The sequence below is a fragment of the Martes martes genome (assembly GCF_963455335.1).
Source record: "Martes martes genome assembly, chromosome: 8".
Classification (NCBI taxonomy): domain Eukaryota; kingdom Metazoa; phylum Chordata; class Mammalia; order Carnivora; family Mustelidae; genus Martes; species Martes martes.
The window spans coordinates 37121709-37142318 of record NC_137895.1 but is presented as its reverse complement, the minus strand read 5'-3'; the positions used below and the strand labels follow the sequence as shown (position 1 = coordinate 37142318).

At 35.4% G+C, this 20610-nt stretch overlaps 1 protein-coding gene across 6 annotated transcripts in view; it reads right to left on the bottom strand.

Moving 5' to 3' along the window:
* The window catches only part of PPFIA2 (PTPRF interacting protein alpha 2), a gene marked incomplete at both ends in the record, with an annotated part of 479299 nt that overhangs the window by 397992 nt on the left and 60697 nt on the right, over window positions 1-20610 (bottom strand). For 5 of the 6 annotated variants that reach the window (XM_080810779.1, XM_080810773.1, XM_080810778.1 and 2 more), the window contains one exon: window positions 2298-2351. The exons of the other annotated variant lie outside the window; for it this stretch is intronic. In XM_080810779.1, coding sequence (XP_080666905.1) covers window positions 2298-2351 — 54 coding nt within the window. The remainder of the gene's footprint in view (window positions 1-2297; window positions 2352-20610) is intronic. 6 annotated transcript variants of the gene reach the window in all.

Sequence of the window (20610 nt, the reverse complement as noted above, 5' to 3'; positions counted from 1 at the left end):
ATAAACTTCACTTTTTTCTCATCCTTCAGAAATAATATATGTGTACCCACAGAAAAAAAATGGATTTTTTAATTATACCACTTACGCCCCTGAGATCTATGTTATACTGGCAAAGAAATTATTTCACAGCTATGCATCATTTTGGTGGCATTCTGAGATGCCATTCCTTCAGCATTTTATATATTCTGTATAATGAGGGGGAAAAATATAAGACCTTGAATTTCTTATCAATAAAATTTCATCATAGAATGGTTTTACTAACATAAAAAACACTTATACAAAAGACATAACTGTAGAAATGGACAATAGTACTTAGATGATCTACCATAAAGATATTTTTTAAAGAATGGAAAAATTATAAACAATTTCAAGTGGATTTAGGTTATAATTAATGTAATCTGACTTTAAGTTTTCTAACTAGGGGGCAAAAACAATAGTTTCATTCAAAGTCTTATTCTTAATTGTCTGAAGTGACACTAGAAACTATTACCATTTCATTTCTATTCGACTGCTTTATGCAAGCTTTATATGGGACTAAAAAATGATTTTATTACACAGTTTCTCAAGTAATATGTTCTAGACTGCTCTTTGACAATGGGCAGTACTAAATTTATGTGTACTGTTAGCTTCCTAATTAGACTGCCTAAGCTCATGTAGGTAAAAAATAAGCACAGTCTGAATTTCAGAAAATGAAAACAGCAGTATAAAATATCCAACATCATGGCAGGACACGGCCAAGAGAGAATCTCTATTTCACAATATTATAAACTACACACACATATACACACATACCCTTCACTTTTAGCTATTGGGAATGAATCTGATGAAGCTTGCCTTCTGTACACCATTCTTTCCTTTCTGTGATCATTTTTCCTTTCAAGAAGCTTCTTTCAACAACTAGATTTTATGCCCACTCAATCTTCCATATTTGGAAAATGTTTTTTTAAAGGATATGATTAACTTATTTTAACAGATAAATAATGAATAAAATTTTTATCACCCCTTGTAGGAGAGAGGTATTTAATTTTTATTTGAACCAGGGACAAATGCTTGATTTCTAACTGTGGAATTCTTTCAGGAATCAGTGGACAGGTGAGGGTGGGATTTTGAAGGAAATGGATTTACTCTTCTAATAAAAGTTGAATGCTATGTACAAATACCATGCCAGGCAGGAGAGTGAAATTATATCACATAAGCAGTCACCTATACTACTAAAATATAGGACCAGCCATAAATCCTGTCACAATATACTGGCTGGTTGACTTACATTTCATCTTACCTTATGCTGTAATATAACAGGGTCAAGGACTAAATATGAGCAGTTTTCTGAAGACAATATATTTTTTCCCACATAAATTCAGACAATGAAATTAAAAGGAAGGAAAGGACTAAAATATGTTGTTTGGCCTACTTCAGGAGCAATGTGATGATTAGACAACATCATGAAACATAGGAAGGAGACAGGAGAGAGAGAGGTACACTGAAAGTTATCTTTTTAACATCTCCCTGATGTTTTAATGTGATTATGGACTTCACCTAGATACCTCAATGAAGTATAGCTAAAATAGATAACGTTGGGTTCTGTGTGTTCAGCATTAAATCTCACAGTGCTAAGTGAAAAGCAAACAGTGCTAAAAATTCATGCATTGACTCTCTGTTGAAACTGAATCTTATTACTTTAGATATACACTGTGAACTCATGTTTGTACCTCAAACATGAAATCACGTTATCCTAGTCAATATCTTCTGAAAGCAGATATCACAGAAAGAAAGAAGATGTTCTAATACTAGACCACTAATCCTTCTTATTGCTTAAAAACAATAATCCTTTAAAATTTCAGAATACTTTCTCTAATTTTCTAGAAGCTCCCTGGATAAAGTAGAGAAGAAATAGCAATATCAAGAATCAATACTGTTGAGATAAAGGGCTAATAAAATAATTTTTCTCAGTAACTAGAAAATATATTGCAACCCAAACATACATTCATATTTAGAAAGGTAAACCCTCATGTTCCAAAAGTTTTGGTGTACCCCATAGGACATGAAGTACTGACATATTCTAATGAAGATTTTATTCTTATCTTAGAGTCAATACACAGAAATGAACTTTATGAGATACTGAAACTTTTTAAAACACCAAACAAAACCCCAAATCAAGTTCACTTTTGTATTAATTACTATAATAGCTCTATATTTCAAAAAGTATCTATATGACAAATTGTATACAAGTAACTGATGATCTGTGTATACATAATTCAATTTGCCAACAGTTAAATTTAATGAAGAATCTAACTTACCGGTGGATCAGCCCCCTTAGAACCAGTCAGCCCTCCTGTTAGGGATTCGATATCCTGAAAAGGGGAGAGGTGTTGATTGTAAAATGCCACTCAACAGCATGGAGAATTTCCCAGTCCCATAGTGTTATATTTTCTTTAGCTACGAAGTTAGGGCACATAGCTACATTTGTTTTCTTTGTTTTATTTTCAGACAACCTTGCACACTACAACACTATACAGATAGTCTATATCTAAAAATCTAGATATTTTCTCTACTTCTGTGGCATCTGTAAAAAAAATAAAATGTAAACAGACTAATTATTCTTGATATACGCAAAAAATCGCTCTAGGTAGGAAAGCAGTTTTGTTCTCTACGGAGTTGAAGTGAGGACATAACAGAGAAAAGAAATTTTAATAAAAACTGCAATTTAACATGTTATTTGTAAGAATATAAATCCCATGAAAAATGATTACCCTATAAAATTTTTAATTATCTGTAGTCCAATCTATTATTGTACTTAAAAGATACAATTATAAACAGACGGGCAGATTAGCTATTCTTTTACAAGGTTTGATTTCTAATCTTGAATCAGTAACTACAGAAGAGCACTCCTGAGCAATGACAATTGTCAAATGTATCATAAACAGAGAAACGGGTGAGGCTGTGACAAACTGGAGAGCATATGCCCCGTTTACAGGTACACATACAGCTTAGCCAAAACTGTCTGCTCAGTGGCTGCGGGACGAGTCTGTGGCTACACTGAAGAGTTGTACTTCTTGACAAAAAGTTTCTTTCTTGTGACCCTGGTCACTTATCTGTTTGCATCTTTTTGACAGGATAGGATGAGGAAACTGGGAAATAAAGTTGCAGTAAGAAATCAGAGATGAGAGAGAACTGAGTCAAGACTGAGGGAAGAGAAAATTAAATGCCTATGACCAGAGAAACAGCCAATACCTTTCCATCATTAGGAAGATTTATGCTAAAAATTCATTTGGGACTTAATCACATCATTGTTTCCCTGGTGTCTCAAAAACAGGGAATCTTAACAAAAAACACAGGGTTGAAATGAGCATGGTGAAGGCATTAAAAGCAGGACAGGGGAGAAGGAAGGAATAAATGATGTGATGAGTTTCCATTGAAAAAGGCTGACTTCAAGCAAGAACTTAATGGGTGATGAATTTCTGTATGCATATTTTATCAAGGGCTATAAATGATAAGGCAACCATAAGGAATACTTGCCAAGAAAATTGTTATCTACACTGGAACAAATATATTGTACATAATGTTTTTCCCTGTTCAGCATCCCTTTGAGGAACTTCTTCCTCTCCCTCACTCTAGCGCCAAAAGAGGCGTATAAAAATTGCTTCAAATTGCTTCCAAAGTCTTATGGAAAATTAAGGTAATATGGATTTGGGAAGATATAATGGTAGGGCCCATGCCCTTGATTCTATCGTTTGAGCGACTTCTGAAACTAGATGTTCTCCCCACCTGCAACTTTAAGGTAAGTTTCTGGTTCTCAAAACAGAAAGATCCTAATTAATATGACTGCATTATTGTTAAGTCTATTTGTAAAAGGCTCTCCCTCTCCATCTTGTTGAAATTCTTTATTTTAGCACCATGCACACCATGAACAATCAAATCACCTAAATTATTTGATCTAACATGTTCTTTAACATTCCTGTTAAATCATCTAAGTAATCTTAATGCCCTTATATAATAAAACCAAAGTGTGAAACATATTTATAAACTGACAAGCATTTTTTAATCCAAAGGTAAACTATAATTTTTAAACCTGTTTTAGAATTTCATGTAATGAACTGACAACATAAGGTAGTAAAGTGGCTGAAACACTAGATCAACAGAAAATAAAGCATAATCACTGCACTGTTTGAAAATGCACCAGTTATGACCATGACAAAAAACAAAGTTCTATTCATACGAAAAGTGATTTCCAAGTACATTTAAAATGAAAGAAAATGATGTTAAGTATATTTTGAGTTAATATATGCCTTTCTAAATATAAAGACTTTATATAAAAGTACATTAAAGAGAAACACTTCTAATGTCATTAACAGAGAGACAACACACAAATTGATTCAAAGCACTTTAGCCATTTATTTATGCATTGTTGTATTTTTAAAGTCATATTATAAAGATTTCTTACTATCATAGATATGAAGATTTATGCTATTTTAGATAAATTGAATCAATTTTCAGATTCCTAAAATTTTAAGCCTTTCGTGACAGTTACCACCCTGAGAAAAATAAAGCAAAAGTAGAATTTAGAAGATGAATGCAAAAGGCATTGATATTCATGATTTTTAACATGCTGAGTTAAAGCAAACTAGAAACTCATGGCTCTAAACAGAGTACAGATGTACATTCTTATTCTGGTTATTCATTTAAATGAAAAATAATTTTTTGAGCTCATATGCTATTTTGAGTATAAGTTGAAAAAAGTGTCCTACCTGGATGGATGCCCAAATTAAACACAGCTTATCTATCACTTGATGCAAAAATAAACTTTTCAGGTGTGAATAATGAGCGTAAGTGTTCATGAATGCATTTATGTTGTAAAATTAATAGGTGAAATAAATAAATCTTTTGAGGAACACTACACATAACTAAAAGTGAGTCAATTTTTTGATGGTTATTGAATATTTTTTCTGCAAATATAACTGAAATTCTTAACAAATCCGTCTATCTTGTTATTTAGGTATCTTTTTATGGAGATAACAAAAATATATCAAGAAGTAAAAATATCAATTTCCTAGAAAGTTTATTAGTTATTATAATAATGTTTGACTAAAACATTCAAAACAAACTGATTTTTTTTAATTAGGTTACACAATTTAACTATATTATGTACCATGTTCATTTAGATTTAATAGCTTCATTTAGATCTAATAGTTCACTTAGATCTAATAAAATATCTATTACTTGAAGTACATAGCAAGTACTATGTACCAGGTAAAATGCCTTAAAAACATTAACATTATTACAGCCTTACAGAGTACTTATTTCTTTTCTCATTTAAGAAGTTAAAAAGTTGGGGCTCCTGGGTGGCTCAGTCATTACGTGGCTGCCTTCAGCTCAGTCATGATCCCAGGGTCCTGGGATGGAGCCCTGCATTGGGATCCCTGCTCAGGGGGAAGCTTGCTTTTCCCTCTCCTACTTCCCCTGCTTGTGCTCCTGCTGTGTCTCTCTGTCGAATATAAACAAATGAAAATCTTAAAAAAAAAAAAAAAAAAAAAAAAAAGGGAAGAAGAAGTTAAAGAGTTTACATAACTGACCCAGTCTCATATAGCTATTAGGAAGTGGTATTACAAAACATATTTGAATGACTGCAAACTTGTATTTATTTAACACCAGTTTTAGGGGAATAGCTTTACCCTGGCATTCTGGTTACCCTGAACATATCCACATGGACCATATATATAGGCAGAGGTAAACAGTAGGCTGGGCTACATCTTGGTGGAATGTTCTGTCAGCCTCCTAAGAACAGAACAAGGTAGGCAGTCCTTTAAAGAGCTTCCATACAGCTGCATCTCATTCACCTCTCTGGCACCAATGAGGCATGGAACTTTCCTCCTCACTATTCCCCACCCTAGATCCATCTGCAGGCAGTAAAACTGCTTAGGTGCACTTTGGGATTGGCTCCTCCCCAGTAACCTCTCCCTCCTTGTTGTCTGTCATCTGGTCCAACGAATTTTGTGTCATCCTGTGGGACTAGGGTCCAGGCCAGTATTAGAGTGAGGCATCTGATGACATGTCTAGGGTATACAATTTAGGGAGGCATTAATTATGAGGGTCACACAAGTGCTGACCCTGCATTTGCAGGATCCTGACAATGAGTACTTCCTTAAATTTTGTCCCTTAGGCACCTTATTTTTAGAATCCACTAGGAATAGGACTGGCATTTGTACAATCCTAGGAGTGAGTGACTCCTCAAATGTTGTGCCCTAAGCACCCTACTTGTCTCACCCAGCCCTAACGCTGCTGGGGATATGGAGAGCAGATACCATGGTGACTCTGTTTATGTTGTATATGTAATACACTCTTTGAATCCATTTAACTCATTGCTCCCCAGTTCAATTTATAAAAGTATGCCAAACGAACCAATACCTGCCCACATGCTACTGCTCAGGTACTACTGCTACTTACTACCAGTATTACATAGCCTCCATTACATGTGTTGCCATCATCTACACAGAACAAAATAAAATAGGATCCTTTTTTTTTAAAGACTTTATTCATTTATTTGAAGAGAGAGTGAGAGAACATAAGCAGGCTGAGAGGGAGAAAGAGAAGGAAGAAGCAGACTCCCCACTGAGCAGGGAGCCCCACGTGGGGCTCCATCCTAAGATCCCAGGACCATGACCTGAGCCTAAGGCAGATGCTTAACTGACTGAGCAACACAGGTGCCCCTAAACTAGGATCCGTAACTACGTAAACAACTTTATTTCTTAAAAAAAAAAGTTAGGGTAATGGAAGTTTCACTTATTCTTCAGGGTGTCAAATAGCTAAGTGAGGCTATTAGCCAGTCCTTGACGCAAGCTGTGTGAAGGCAGCCTCGTCTAATGTGGGAAAGCTCTGCTCCTTGGTAAGCCAAGGCTGGCTCATGAATCAGAAGTCTCAAGTTTTGGGAAGGTTGAGCTACAAGTGCAGTGACTAGTGTCAGAGCTCTAAGTAGAGGGAGACCTGAGGGCAGCGGGGACCTAGGGTTATCACATTAGGAGAGGTTTAAAATAAACTCCACATTGTGCACCACTGATGCTGTTGCCCAGCTGTGCCCCCCTCCCCACGATCCCCTACTCCAACAGTTAACAGAATTTTTCCCTTGACAGACACTTTCAATAATAGAGCTTAGGGATTAATCATGTGGTTTTCAATGCAAGTCATTAAGTTTGATGTTTAAGTCTTACTTCCCCCACATGGAAGTAGGGGGAAAAAAGAGGATATTGGGATTGAAGTCTCCCTCAGGGCTATTTGCTGTATCCTTATTTTTATACTTAAAGAGTAGGATTAGCCAGTTATGGTCAAGGAAAAGATGTTAAAACAGCCTGGGTAGCAAATAGATTAAAAATAAAGAAAATAAAATTTTAAAAGTCCATTGAGTCTAACATTGCTCATGCCTTAAGACACAGAATATCTTGAAATCTGATAGTTACTTTTAAAGTTAGTATCAAGTTTCAAGTTTTACACTTCTAAAAAGCCACTTTATATTATAAAAATACTTAAAACATTACACTATTGTTATTAGTTACTGACATTTTAGAATTTGGTTTATATATATTTAAAGTTTGGGAATATTTTAGGAATGCTTTTGGGGAAAGTGATTCAATTTGAATTTAGAGTACATTTAGTACATTAAAATAGCCTATCAAAAATGTACCAGTACAGTGAAATCAATAAGCAATATATATCAACCATTTTTACTGAATGATTATGTTTAAAATTTGCTCCAAGGTATTTAAAAACATTTCATGAGGTATTTTGTTTGTAGAGAAGTTTACAAAATTCATATATTCAAAATACTAAAATTAAGCATTTTTCTCCCATCCTTATGCAGAAAAATTCCTCAAAATTCCTCAAAAATTCCTCATCTCCCACTCTTTCTTCATGCAGCTTTTGTCCCCACTGTATCACAGCAATCTTATCAAGGTTGCCAATGATATCCAAATGGCTGAATCAACTGTCAATGTTCCATCATCATTTTCCTTGATCTCTAAGGTACAATCAACAAAGCTGACTGCTCCATCTTTCTTTCAATACTTTTTTTCGTGGCTTCCATTTAGTTTCACCCTCTATATGATTTTATTTGGTAGCACTGATTTAAATATCATGTACGCTGATGAATTCTGAAATTTTATCTTCAACTTCAACTTATCCTCTGAGACCCTCACTGCCTACTCCAATATCCAGTTGGATGGATTATAGCCATATAAAATTTCACAATGCAAAAATCAAACTTGATTTCCACCTCAACCCCTCCCACAAATTAAGTTCTTGTCCCAGAGCTCTCCATCTTGACATCACCATTCACCCAACTTCTCGGGTCCAAGTGCATCAGCAAATCCTTCCAATTCTATTTAAAATATGGCTTGAATTTGACTATTCTTTACCACATACATTCTTACCATGCTAATCCCTTGGACCACTATTGGTGAAATTTCTCCCTTGGACTAAAGAAAATAGTCTAACTGTTGTCTTTCCATCTGTCCTTGTCTCCCCTTCCCCCATATCTTCTCTACCCAGCAGCTGGAACTATCCATTCAAAATACAAGTTAGATCAGATTCTTCCCCAGATCCAAACTCCCTGATGGTTTCCCATTAATCTTAGAATAAAACACAAACTTATTACCATGTCTTGCAATGCCTTGTAGTGATCTGGCCTTGGCCATCTCTCTGATATCATCCTTTTTCCATTATCCCACTTTCATGCCACCCAGTCACATTGATCTCATTGCTGTTCCAGAAACAGTCCAAATATGACTCCTATTGCAGGGTCAACTCTCACATATTTTTCATGCTGCTTAGAATGTTCAATCTCTACATATCCTCACTCCCTCAGGTCTCAGTTTAAGTAGCAAAATCTCAGACAGACTTTCCCTATCTAAATCCGTGGAAGTTCCATCCGGAAACAAATAGCAAACTCAAAAATATCATAAAAGAGCATTTAATAAAAGGATACTTTAGGGGTGCCTGGGTGGCTCAGTGGGTTAAGCCTCTGCCTTTGGCTCAGGTCACGATCTCAGAGTCCTAGGATCGAGTCCCGCATCCAGCTCTCAGCGCAGCAGGAAGCCTGCTTCCCCCTATCTCTCTGCCTGCTTCTCTGCCTACTTGTGATCTCTCTCTATGTGTCAAATAAATAAATAAAATCTTAAAAAAAAAAAAAAGGATACTTTAGAGGTATGGATGGTTCAGTGGATCCAGAGGAATGGTAATGCACCAGGACTACTAACAGGTAGAAGTCTTAACCAATCCTAAGTCCAAAGAAGTAAGATAAAAGAACAATGTTGTCAAGAGTCCAACAAAGGATGAACACCTCTCATCACCCTCTAGAACAGCTGCCACACAGTAGGAGCTCAATAAATACTTTTTGAATGGATGAATAACTCAATAAAGCACATAATACCATTTTTATACATAAAAAAGCTAAAGCAGAGTATATAAATGATGAAGAATTTCTCATTTTTTATATAAATAAATTACTTTGATAGATGGTTCAAGGCAATAGTGTTTGCACAACCCATCTTTATAGAATGCCTGAATGATTTGCCCACGATCAAATAGCTGGTAAATTCTGCAAAGAAGCTCTGAATCCCAAGTGTTAAACCCCAAGCACCATGTACATTTTTTCCATTATACATTACTGATAAGACATCCTCCTAAAGGAAAAGGCACTCAATTCTGTATTATCTTATCTTAAGGCAATAAATTTCTATATTCCCAGGGTTTCTAGTTCATAAGAAGGAAAATATACAAAATGATTTAATAGACAATAAACAATAAATTTATCTTCTGATGAAATGCTGTCAATACTTCAAATTAAAGACCTGATACCTTAATCATTGTACAGTGAATGCTTGAAAACTTTATCTAACCTATGTGGCTAGCCATAATAAATAGTTCAAATACATTGAACTACAAGTCAATAATGTTTTTATGTAACATCTTAGTGTGTAGGTTCACAGCACTGGGAAAGAGATACCAAAGAAGAAATTTCCTCAAAAAAATCATTCAGTTTTTCACACAATGCTTAATGGAAACAATCTTCCATCACAGAACAGCATCTCCTTGAGGCAAGCATCCAAATAATGAAACTGAGTTTGTTAATGAGGCATCTTTCTCCTCTACCAGACTTAAGCTGTTAGTGTTTCCTTGGCAACTTTACAGGGTAAATTTCCTGGGAGGCATAGAAGAAGCAGGGAACACACACAGCCAATCTTATATATCTTCTTTCCTATGGAAGCCAGAAAGAGCCCTTTTTAGTCATTCTTTAAAATTAAAAAAAAAAAGGAAAATATCTACATTTTTACTTTGAGCACAGTCCAGCCTGAATCTGAATTTTCTATGAGCCACACAATGAATTCTTTCATAAAACAATGACTGACTGAGGCACTGTGCTGAACATGAAGAGCATGATGACAAATGAGTCAATTTGCAGAATTTACCAGCTGTTTGATCTTGGTTTCAGAATCTAGTGGGGAGTCAGAATAACAGACAATTTAGTCGGTGTATGTATACTGTACACATAATAAGTGCAAGACATCATATAGAATCAGGTGTATGGAATCTAGAGGCTATGACATGCTTTCTGACTTCAAGGATCTTTTCAGTCAAAGAGTATGTCAATCTCAGAGTAAAAGTAGATCTTTCAATCTAGCAACATGAGGAAGGATTCTGAGAAACAAGGTGCTAAAATTACACTATATAGGTGTTAAGGAGATTTTTAGGGTGACAATAAGTTTGAGTATTTCATGTTGCCAGAATTGGTTTTGGTTTTGAATGCACACTGGTTAAGTTTTTCCTGACACCTTAGCTGGGTAACAATGTAATTAACACTTATTGAGCATTAACTATACCAGACACAGTATAAAGAACTCTACTGCCTTATTAAACAGCATCCTAGCTCTTTTAGCTGTTAGTTCCATAATTTTTAAGATGGAAGAGAGTCTTCAGGAGTTTATACGACTTGACAAAATCATACAGCAAATAAGTGTTCAAATCTAAATAGGCTGACTCCAAAGGCAGTAATTTCTAACAATTCTGCTCTTTTAAATAAGTGGAGGTGTAGGGGGAGAAATGAGGACAATTTCTTGGCAAGACACATAGTGACCTGGGAGAAAACATACTTATTCAATATTTGTAGAAAGAATGAATGGCCCTGCAAGCAGAGTTTTCCTGAAGTGAAATGGATCATCTCTGATGGGAAAAAAGAATATCCTTGTTTGACCTACAGGTATGAGAATGAATGCCACTGAATTTAGTAAAAAAGTAAAATTCCAAAGACTTTTGCCATATATTTTTAATTCCAAAGTATTATCCTCAAACTCACACCTAAACAAGAAATCTAATTAATGTTTCAAAGACATTACTGTACAGTATTACATGAAACAGGGTTTTCTGAAGAAAGTACCAAAGAGATTAAAGGTTCTACCTTTTCCATGGAGTGCCTTCTTTGAAACGTTTTTCTTTATGAATTTTTTTGGGTGTTGCTTTCTTCTTGTCTATTCCCTTCCATATGGCTGATGATAAAGGAAATCTTTTGCTGAATCTTGACTCAGTCTCTATCAGCTCCTCTTTGCCAACTTTTACACACTGATGTATCCCTATTATCTCAAACTCAGTATGTCCAAATCAGACATCATCCCCTCTCCTCCTCTCCCATTACTATGGCCAGATGCCTACCATCCAATTTCTTCCTCTAGTGCTTATCTTTTTGGTACTTCCAGTAAACAGTCAGTTGCCCAATCTTGATTTCTGGAGGTTGATAAAGTCCTCCCTCACCCTCGTATCCATATACCAACCCAGTTAATTTTTCCTTCTAAAATATTAGCTCAACTCAATCTATCACCTACTTTTAATAACTACTGCATTCACTATCTTATTCAAAACCTCATTTTATCCACCCCCCCCAAATATGCTAGCTTTACCAAAAGAGTGTATTTTTTGAGTCGTGTCGTTTTTTTCACACTCATGCTCATATAATCTTGTCTCCTGAGAAGGGGTTCTCAAAGAGTGGTCTGGGGACAGGTAACATCAGTGTCACCTAGGAACTCAGAAATGCATTTTCTTTGGGTGCCTGGGTAGCGAAGTCAGTTAAGTGTCTGACTCTTGATTTAGGCTCAGGTCACTGGATCACAGAGTCATGAGATCACCCCACCTCCATGTTAAGCATACCTACTTCTCTCTCTCTCCCTCTCACCTCCCCCACCCCCATATGTGCATGCTCCCTCTCTAAAAAGAGAGAGAGAGAGAGAAAGAAATGCATTTTCTTGTGTTTTACTGCAGTCTTGCTGATTCAGAAACTTATGTTTGAACAAGGCCCCCAAGTGAGTCTGACACAAACTAAAATTTGGGAAACACTACTCTAGAATGATGTGTTTCAAATGTAGGTATGTACAGGTTACTTCCATGCCCAAAATTCTTAATAAAGTACCCATTCTTCTTAGGAAAAAAAAAAATCAAGAGTATTAATGAGGTCTTTCATTATATCATTCTGGACTACTTTTTTCCTTTTACCTTTCACCACTTCCTCAAAAGAATCCTTATACTCCTATCATAATTAACCCTATACTCCCTTTTTTGTGTCAAGTGTTTTTGCTTTTTGTTTGTTTTTCACTTCAATGCTTCTGCACCACAGATCCTTCTGCCTAGAAAGCCACCTCCCTCCTCTGGATAAATTTTACCCTTTGAGATCCACTGCAGGCATCACCTCCTCTCAAGAGACTTTCCTGAGTCCCTCAAGCTAGAGTATTGGTTCTGCTATTACTCCCAACATCTTGTACTTAACTCAATCACAATTTTACTACACCATTTTATAATTGTCATTTTACCCAGGTGAAAAAAAAAAAAAGAAACTGAACGTTCAATCAGCTTAGTACTGTACTTATTATTATCTCTGTATCCTCAGAAGTTACCATAAAGAACCACCAATACATGTGAAAGTAAGTTGATAAATTTATGTTGAGTTTAGCTTCCTATGAATTTCTCCTGCAGAGAATAAGCTGATTGGGTGACCTTAGTGCTTGGGACCACTTTGAAATGTGTGTTATCCTATATTAATAGATTTTCATCCTCATTATATGTTTGTTTCATTAGTGTAAAGCAACCATTGAGAAGCTGATTATCTTCGAGTTTACTGCAGAAATTGAACTTCTGGGTGGCAAGACTGATGACCAGATATTTTTGTTAACACGACAGAGGCATCATCCCAAGAAACCCTGCCTTAAAGAGGGTCAACAGCCCTTCAATTCTACCCCAAGCCTGCAAAATGCAAAACACATGGAAGAAGAAATACCTTAGTGATCAAGAGAACAGGTTCAAGCCTATGTTCGCTACTTACTAGCTCTGTGAACATGAGCCAATTGCCTGATCTTCCTCATGTAAAATGAGTCAATCTATGCCCTAGTATCTATCTTAGGAGGACCTTGGAAAACTAATTAAGATAGTTCATGGAAAGTTACTTATTGGTAACTTACAGAAAACTGTCAACTAATACTAGCTATTACTATACATGAAATGATGCATAAACACAGATTAGATTAAAATTGAGTAAAATAAAGATAGTTATTGATGGATTACATACTGATACATGTTGAAACAGATACGGATTAGAATACATGTGGATAAGACCTAGGTATGGATTATTTCTAGGCATAAATCTTCATTAAATTTCTAGAATGTATGTTCCCTGAAAGCCAAAAGATCCTAAATCCTGTATTTTACCTCCTCAATCCACCCTATAGTTTTTTGTGCATTTTATGGTTTGGGTTATCATAAATTTTAACACTATTTTAAAATACATAATTTTTATTCTTCCTATTAAAATTTGAGCAATATTTTTGCTAGAATTGTTTAGTGAATAAAATCCATACCATGAACCTATACAATTTACTCCTCTTTCAGTTCCATGTGTGCTATCTGGCATCACATCTTTGTGCACCATGGTGGGCACCTTTCAGCCTATTCAAATTGTGCAATAGCAACTGAGAGAAAAAATCCAACACTTAAAAGAGGTATCAATGTTATAATCCAAGATACACATAATTTATGGGAGATATATCTATCAGCCATTGTTGGTTAAGAGTTAGATTCAATTGCTGTGATCTTAGTTTATAATTAAACTCCACTTATACTTAATCTTTCCCTATCTGACACAAAACACAAATAAATAACGAGGAAAAAATACAACATCTTACCTTGTTAAAGTATCAGGTTTTATTTGTAACTCAGTAAATAATAGCCTAAAATATTTACCAGGTCAGAAAAATATCTGGAGATTATTCTATCTGTAGTGATTTTTTTAGAAGAAAAAATAAAATACACCTGTCCTTCCAACTATAATATGCAATTCTATTGACCACACCAAAGTACCTTAAGGCCATTTATCATTTTGAATTATAAATAACTGTACGAAAGAACTGCTTGTGAACTGAAAACTAAACAGAGCAAATACTTTATTAAAATATATACGTATATTAAATAAATATTTCTAATAAATATTTACCTTACCAGACTCTAGGTATTAAGCCAACTAACACTAAAAACTTTTAAGATAATTAAGAAGCTGGAAAGAGAGCAGATAAAATGTTGTCAAATACATTAAGTTTACAGTTTCAGAAAAGTTTGGCATGGGATTTTTCAGCTAAATGTTATGTATTTCATAATCATACCTTAATTTTGGAAATAACAGCCATGGAGGAATCAGATAGATTGGGAATTTGAAAAAACAGGTATCTCTAGAACTCTAAAATCAGATATGCAAACTTTCCAGAAGAAAGTCTAATCTGAATCAAAGGGATAGGCAGACAAACTCCTTGCATTGCTATTTACTTTGGGGAAAAAATTCATTCACCAAGTTCTAAATCACAAGAAGTCAATTTCATATTCATTTCCTATTTCTTCTGCTTTTGAAATGATGAATGATGATTAGAATGGTAACCAGAAATAGCAACAGGACATTTGATTTCTCCATTTTTCTTCTGGGCAGCTCCATTTCAATTGATGCTACCAAAATTCTGATCTTAATCAATGTTTACAATATCAATATCACTTTCTCAAAATACTACTAAATGAAAGGAAATGAAACTGACTGAAATGAGAGCATAAAATGCACTGATGTTATGTTACTAAATTAATTGAGATTATAACATAATGGAAGAGTCTTCTAACCTGGAGACTTAAATTCAATGACAGAATGGTCTCTAGTCAGTATATATTCTACAGACAGTCTTGTTTTCTTTTATTCATTTGATCAGATTTAATAAAACAAAAAAACAAAAAAACAAAGCCAAGCCTCAAATTTATAATACGCTTTGATTTATCATGAATAATTTAGAATATTTTATATTCAGATCTTTCTTTTCCTTCATATTCCTGGAAGATATTTTTCATTATTAATTATTCTTCCCAAATGTAACTGAGAGCATTCATCTGAGCCACACAGCCAGGTAAGAATTCCAAAGTGCGGAGAATGTTAAGTCCCTTGAGATTAGTGCAGTAACAAAGCATGCATATTTCTCTTGCTTAAAGACACCCAGACAGAAAATGCAGAGTCCTCATTTTGCATGGCACAGTGTTAACTGAAACTAGCGAATATAAGAACCACATCCTGACTTTGCACGGCTCTGTGGTAACTCAGCTACCATGTAAAGCAAGGACACAGCTCTCTGGTTCTGACATGCACCGGTCTCAGTTAATACAATATATGTAGACTGAGGACAGCCTGTAGCTACATTTTAATGGTAGATCAGTCTTTACTTCTTTGCCTCCAGCATCCCCAAAACTGGATTATGAATCCTGAATGCATAATGCAGTAGCTATATAACCCAATATTAAAATTGAAAAGTTTCTCAATTTTAGCTTGGCCCAAAAGCCAAGAACAATGTTACAGTGACAAGTATCCCCACATCCTCAACCAAGGAGCTACACCAGGTCATGCTAAAATACTGTAAAAAAAAAAAAAAAGTTTCTGCCGAAAGTGATGGGCGTCTTCTCTTACTGCAGACATTATTGGTATATTGGGTAGGAAAAATCTTTCTATATATGTTTTATTAAACTGAGAACATTTAACATGGGATATATTCTGCTAAATTTTGAAGTACATAATTCAGCACTATTAACTTATAGGCATATGTCGCACAAGTCCCTGGAACTTATTTATTCTGCATAACTAAAACTTTATACCTGTTGATTAGCAACTCCCCATCTCCCCCTCTCCATAGCCCCTGGAAACCACCATTCTCTGCTTCTACAACTTTACTGTAGATACCTCACATAAATGGAATCATGTAGAATTTGTCCTGTGACTGGGTTATTTCACTTAGCAACTTAGCATAATATTCTCAAGCTTCATCCATACTGTTGCATGTGGTAGGATTTCCTTCTTTTTAAAAGTTGTATAACATTCCATTGTGCATATATATATATGTGTGTGTGTGCGTAAACATGTGTAAACATATGTCATATTTTCTTTTTTTTAAGATTTATTTATTTGAGAGAGAAGGAGAGCACATGCGGTAGGAAGAGGCAGAGGGAGAGAGAGTCTCAAGCAAATGCCCAGTCTTGGGTGCAGAGAGCCATCATGCAGTGCTTGATCTCATGACCCCTGAGATCATGACCAGACCCAAAACTAAATCGGACACTTAACAAACTGTGCCACCCAGGTGCCCTTTGTGTCCTATTTTCTTTATTGATTTATCTATTTAAGATTTCTCCACATCTGAGCTACAACGAATAGTGCTACATTGAACATAGGATCTTTTCAAGATCCTAATTTTAATTCTTACAGATAAATACCCAGAAATGAGACTGCTGGATCATATGGCAGTTCTGCTTTTAATTTGTTGAGGAACCTCTGTACTGTTTTCCATAGTAATTGCATCATTTTGCATTCCTACCAATAGTGTACAAGGGTTCCATTTTTCTCCACATCTTTATCAACATTTGTTATCTTCTTCATATATAGTGCAGTATCCTTGCTTTTCAGAATGTCTAGCAACTTCAGACATGAGCACCAAAGCCTATTCCTATTTCTTACTCCCCAACCCCTAAACAAACAGACACATAATTCCAAAGGCCATATCTAGCCTACCCAGGAGGGTATACATCCCAAAAGGTAATTGAGCCAAAGGACTTCCTAGAAGGGTTAAGCTAGGGAATAGCTTATTCCAAGGTTAGCATGGGAATAGAAAAATGAAATTCCAGAGAATAAAAAGTATATTAATTTCTTATTGCTACTGTAACAAATCAGTACAACTTAGTGACTTAAAAGACCACACATTTATTCTCTTAAAATTCTGGAGGTCAGAAGTATAAAAATCAAGACAGTGACAGGACTGTGTTTCTTCTAGAGACTTCAGGGGAGAACTATTTCCTTGCCTTTTCCAAAATCTAGAGGCCATCTGCATTCCTTGCCCCCTTTTCAACTTCAAAGAGCGTCCCTCCAATCTCTGGTTCCATTTTCACGTCTCCTTTTTGTGACTAACTCTCTTGCCTCCCTCTTATAAGGCCCTTTATGATTACACTGACCTCATCCAAATAATTCACAACAGTCTCTGCATCTCAAGATCTAAACATACCTGAAAAGTCCCTTTTACCATACAAGGTAACATATTCACAGGTTTTGGGAATTAAGATGTGGACATCTTTGGGGGATTGTTATTTACCCTACCATAAGGGGATATTAAAAATATAAGCCAGAGTAGCCTTGACCTGAATCATCGGAACTGTAAGCATAGCTCAGATTCAAAACAAACATTTTCTTGATCAGCCCAGCCAGAAGTAACCTCTCCATCCACTGGACTTCCATTATATTTATATTCATGTGTTAATTGTCATATATTCTACCATTTCTTTCCATATAAATTTCAACTCCCTTAGCAGAGATTGATCTACACTGATCTATGTTCTAAAAGCTCTTGATAAATATGTCAAATCAAAAACCCCAAAGCAATAGTAGGATGTTGAGAGTAGGCAGTTGTCTGTACAGTGGAAGCAAGGTCTTCTTAAGGCCTCTAACAAAAAGGATTCCATTTTAGGTGCTATTATACGTTATTCTTCTATTCTAAGGCATTGAAACCTACGGCATAATTAAAGGATAACTCGTTATTAGAATTAGTCACTAACACGAAGTGAATCATTTCAACATATTCTAACCCACCCTAAACACCTCCAGTACAAACTCATTGGGAGGAAGTACATTAAGTTACTCATTCTTTTATTGTCCACATTGCATTTGCTAAACATCTTACACACAATATAAGATTACTTCAACAAGTACCTATTGATGGATAATAGCTCAAAGCAAACTTTAATCAGTCGTGGGGAAGAGATGAGTCATTTCAGACCAAACAAGAGAATTCCATAAGGAAGAAAGCTTTCAAAAAGAGAAAGAGAAGAAAAAGATACCTTTTACTTCTTTTACAATATTTAGTATGTCTTTGGAAACTGTGGTACGAAGACTCTAAAATGGCTCTCAATGATTTCATGTTCTGGAATTCATGCCCTGTGTATTTCCCTCTCCTTGAATGTGAGCTAGACCTAGTGAAAATACATTAAAAGTAATGGAGTGTCACTTCTGAGATCAGGTTCTGAAAAAATTGTGACAACTCTCTCTTTCTCTCTCAGAACCCTCTGGAGGAAGTTGCCACATTGTGAGCATCCCTATGGGGAGGTCCATGTGACAAGGAACAACCATCTCATGCCAAGAACCAGCTGGAAGTGAAGCTTGCCAGGCTCCAGAAGTGAACTTAGAAGCCGCTCCTCCCTGACTGGAGCCTGAAATATCTGAAGGCCTGGCTAATGCTTTGATTCCAGCTTTAGGAAAGACCTTGGGTCTGAGGATCCAGCCAAATCGCACCAAAGCCCTACCCACACACTATGAGATAATAAACGCTGTTGTTTTAAGCCGGTAAGTTTTGAGGTTTACAGAACTGTGTACAGTTTACACAGGAGTAGATAGCTAATACAGCAACTAGACTCAAAATTCATACATTTCTAATCTACCATTCAATTTTGTATGTCCACAATATAAGGGCTCACTATGAAGTAACAATATTTCACAGGATTAAGATTTTTGTATCAATAAATCCATAAAAGTTATTTTTCTTCTACCTTTTTATGCATCTGTACAACTCTAACTTTATTTCTAAAAGCAAAGCAACGTTCAGGAAAAAACACTAAGTGATCAATTGATTGCCTGCATTATTAATAATTATGAGTATGAATCAAAAAAAGTACACATAACTCACAACATGCCTCTTTCCCTATACATTTTCATTGTCTTGCCATTTTTGAATACTTAAAAATACATTTCTAAGAAAAGCATTTTTTGTGATCATTACTACAAAGTTGAGCTTTGATACCTCAGAACCTTATAAATATCAGTTACAATATGAAATCTTATAAAGAAAAAGCAGTATCTTTTCAATTATGTATGAACAACTTAGTCAAATTGACACAGCAGAATGTTTTAAAAGCACTGTGATTTTTAGCTACTGAATATACCATCATAGCAGATGACTCATACTTTATTTTTAACCTGAGATATTTTACAACAGAGATTAAAAATACTCCTCATTCAATGTCTGACCACATAATAAAAATATGAACATATCCATCCAATTCATTTCTACCTAGTGTTTAGTAATAAATAAGGTAGTTTAAAAACATCCTTTTGAGGAAGCACTATAAAGTATAGAAGATATTAAAATTCCATGTAAAGAACTCCCCTTTATATGAGCATTTATAAATGATGCAGCCTCACTCTGTGCGCACACACACACAGAGCAGCCAAAAATTTTTAAAATGTTTTCCTAAAAAACCTTATCTTTCTGCTCAAATGATCACTAGTATACATCAATTGATTTCAGCTTCTTCTAAATGGGTTTTGCATTTTATATTCCCAACTCTAGTTTCCTTAGGCAACTCCTTGACCTCATTCCTAATTCCCAGGGCTGTTATATAATTGTCGGAACAAGCAGGGTCCCCCAACATGAGAGACAAATTTATCCAGAATTTTGCAATCAGAAAATAGACTCAGAAGCTAATTTAATTTCAACATATGGTGGTTCTATGTCATGTGGTTTGGTGTTAGTGTTAATATGTGGGGCTGGATAGCACAGTTAGGGATATGAACTTTAATGCCAGAATACCTGGGTTTGAACCTGATCGGATGTGTAACCTTGGGTTAGTTATTTAACATTCCTGTGCTTCTGTGTCTCACATAGAAAACTTATATAATAATAGTACCTGTCTCACATGGTTGTTGGGAGGGTAAATGACTGCACATAGCAAATGAAAATAAGGGGTTAGCTGGTAGGAGCATAAGTAGCAAAAGCAGCTGCAGTAGCATCATTGCATATTGTTTTCATTTATTTTGTTTTAAATTTTGAACTACATACGGATAGAGTAAAACAGTCTGGCTCCTCAATTTTACCAGGTGTGTGGCCTACAGGCTCTCCCTCTCATCCAATCATGAGGGTGTGGTGACATAATTTCATCAGGACACATTGTGACTGAATAAAGAGTAAGGAAAAAAGAATGACATATTTCAATATTTATATATATAAGCCTTGAATATTTTACTTACAAAATCATGAAACA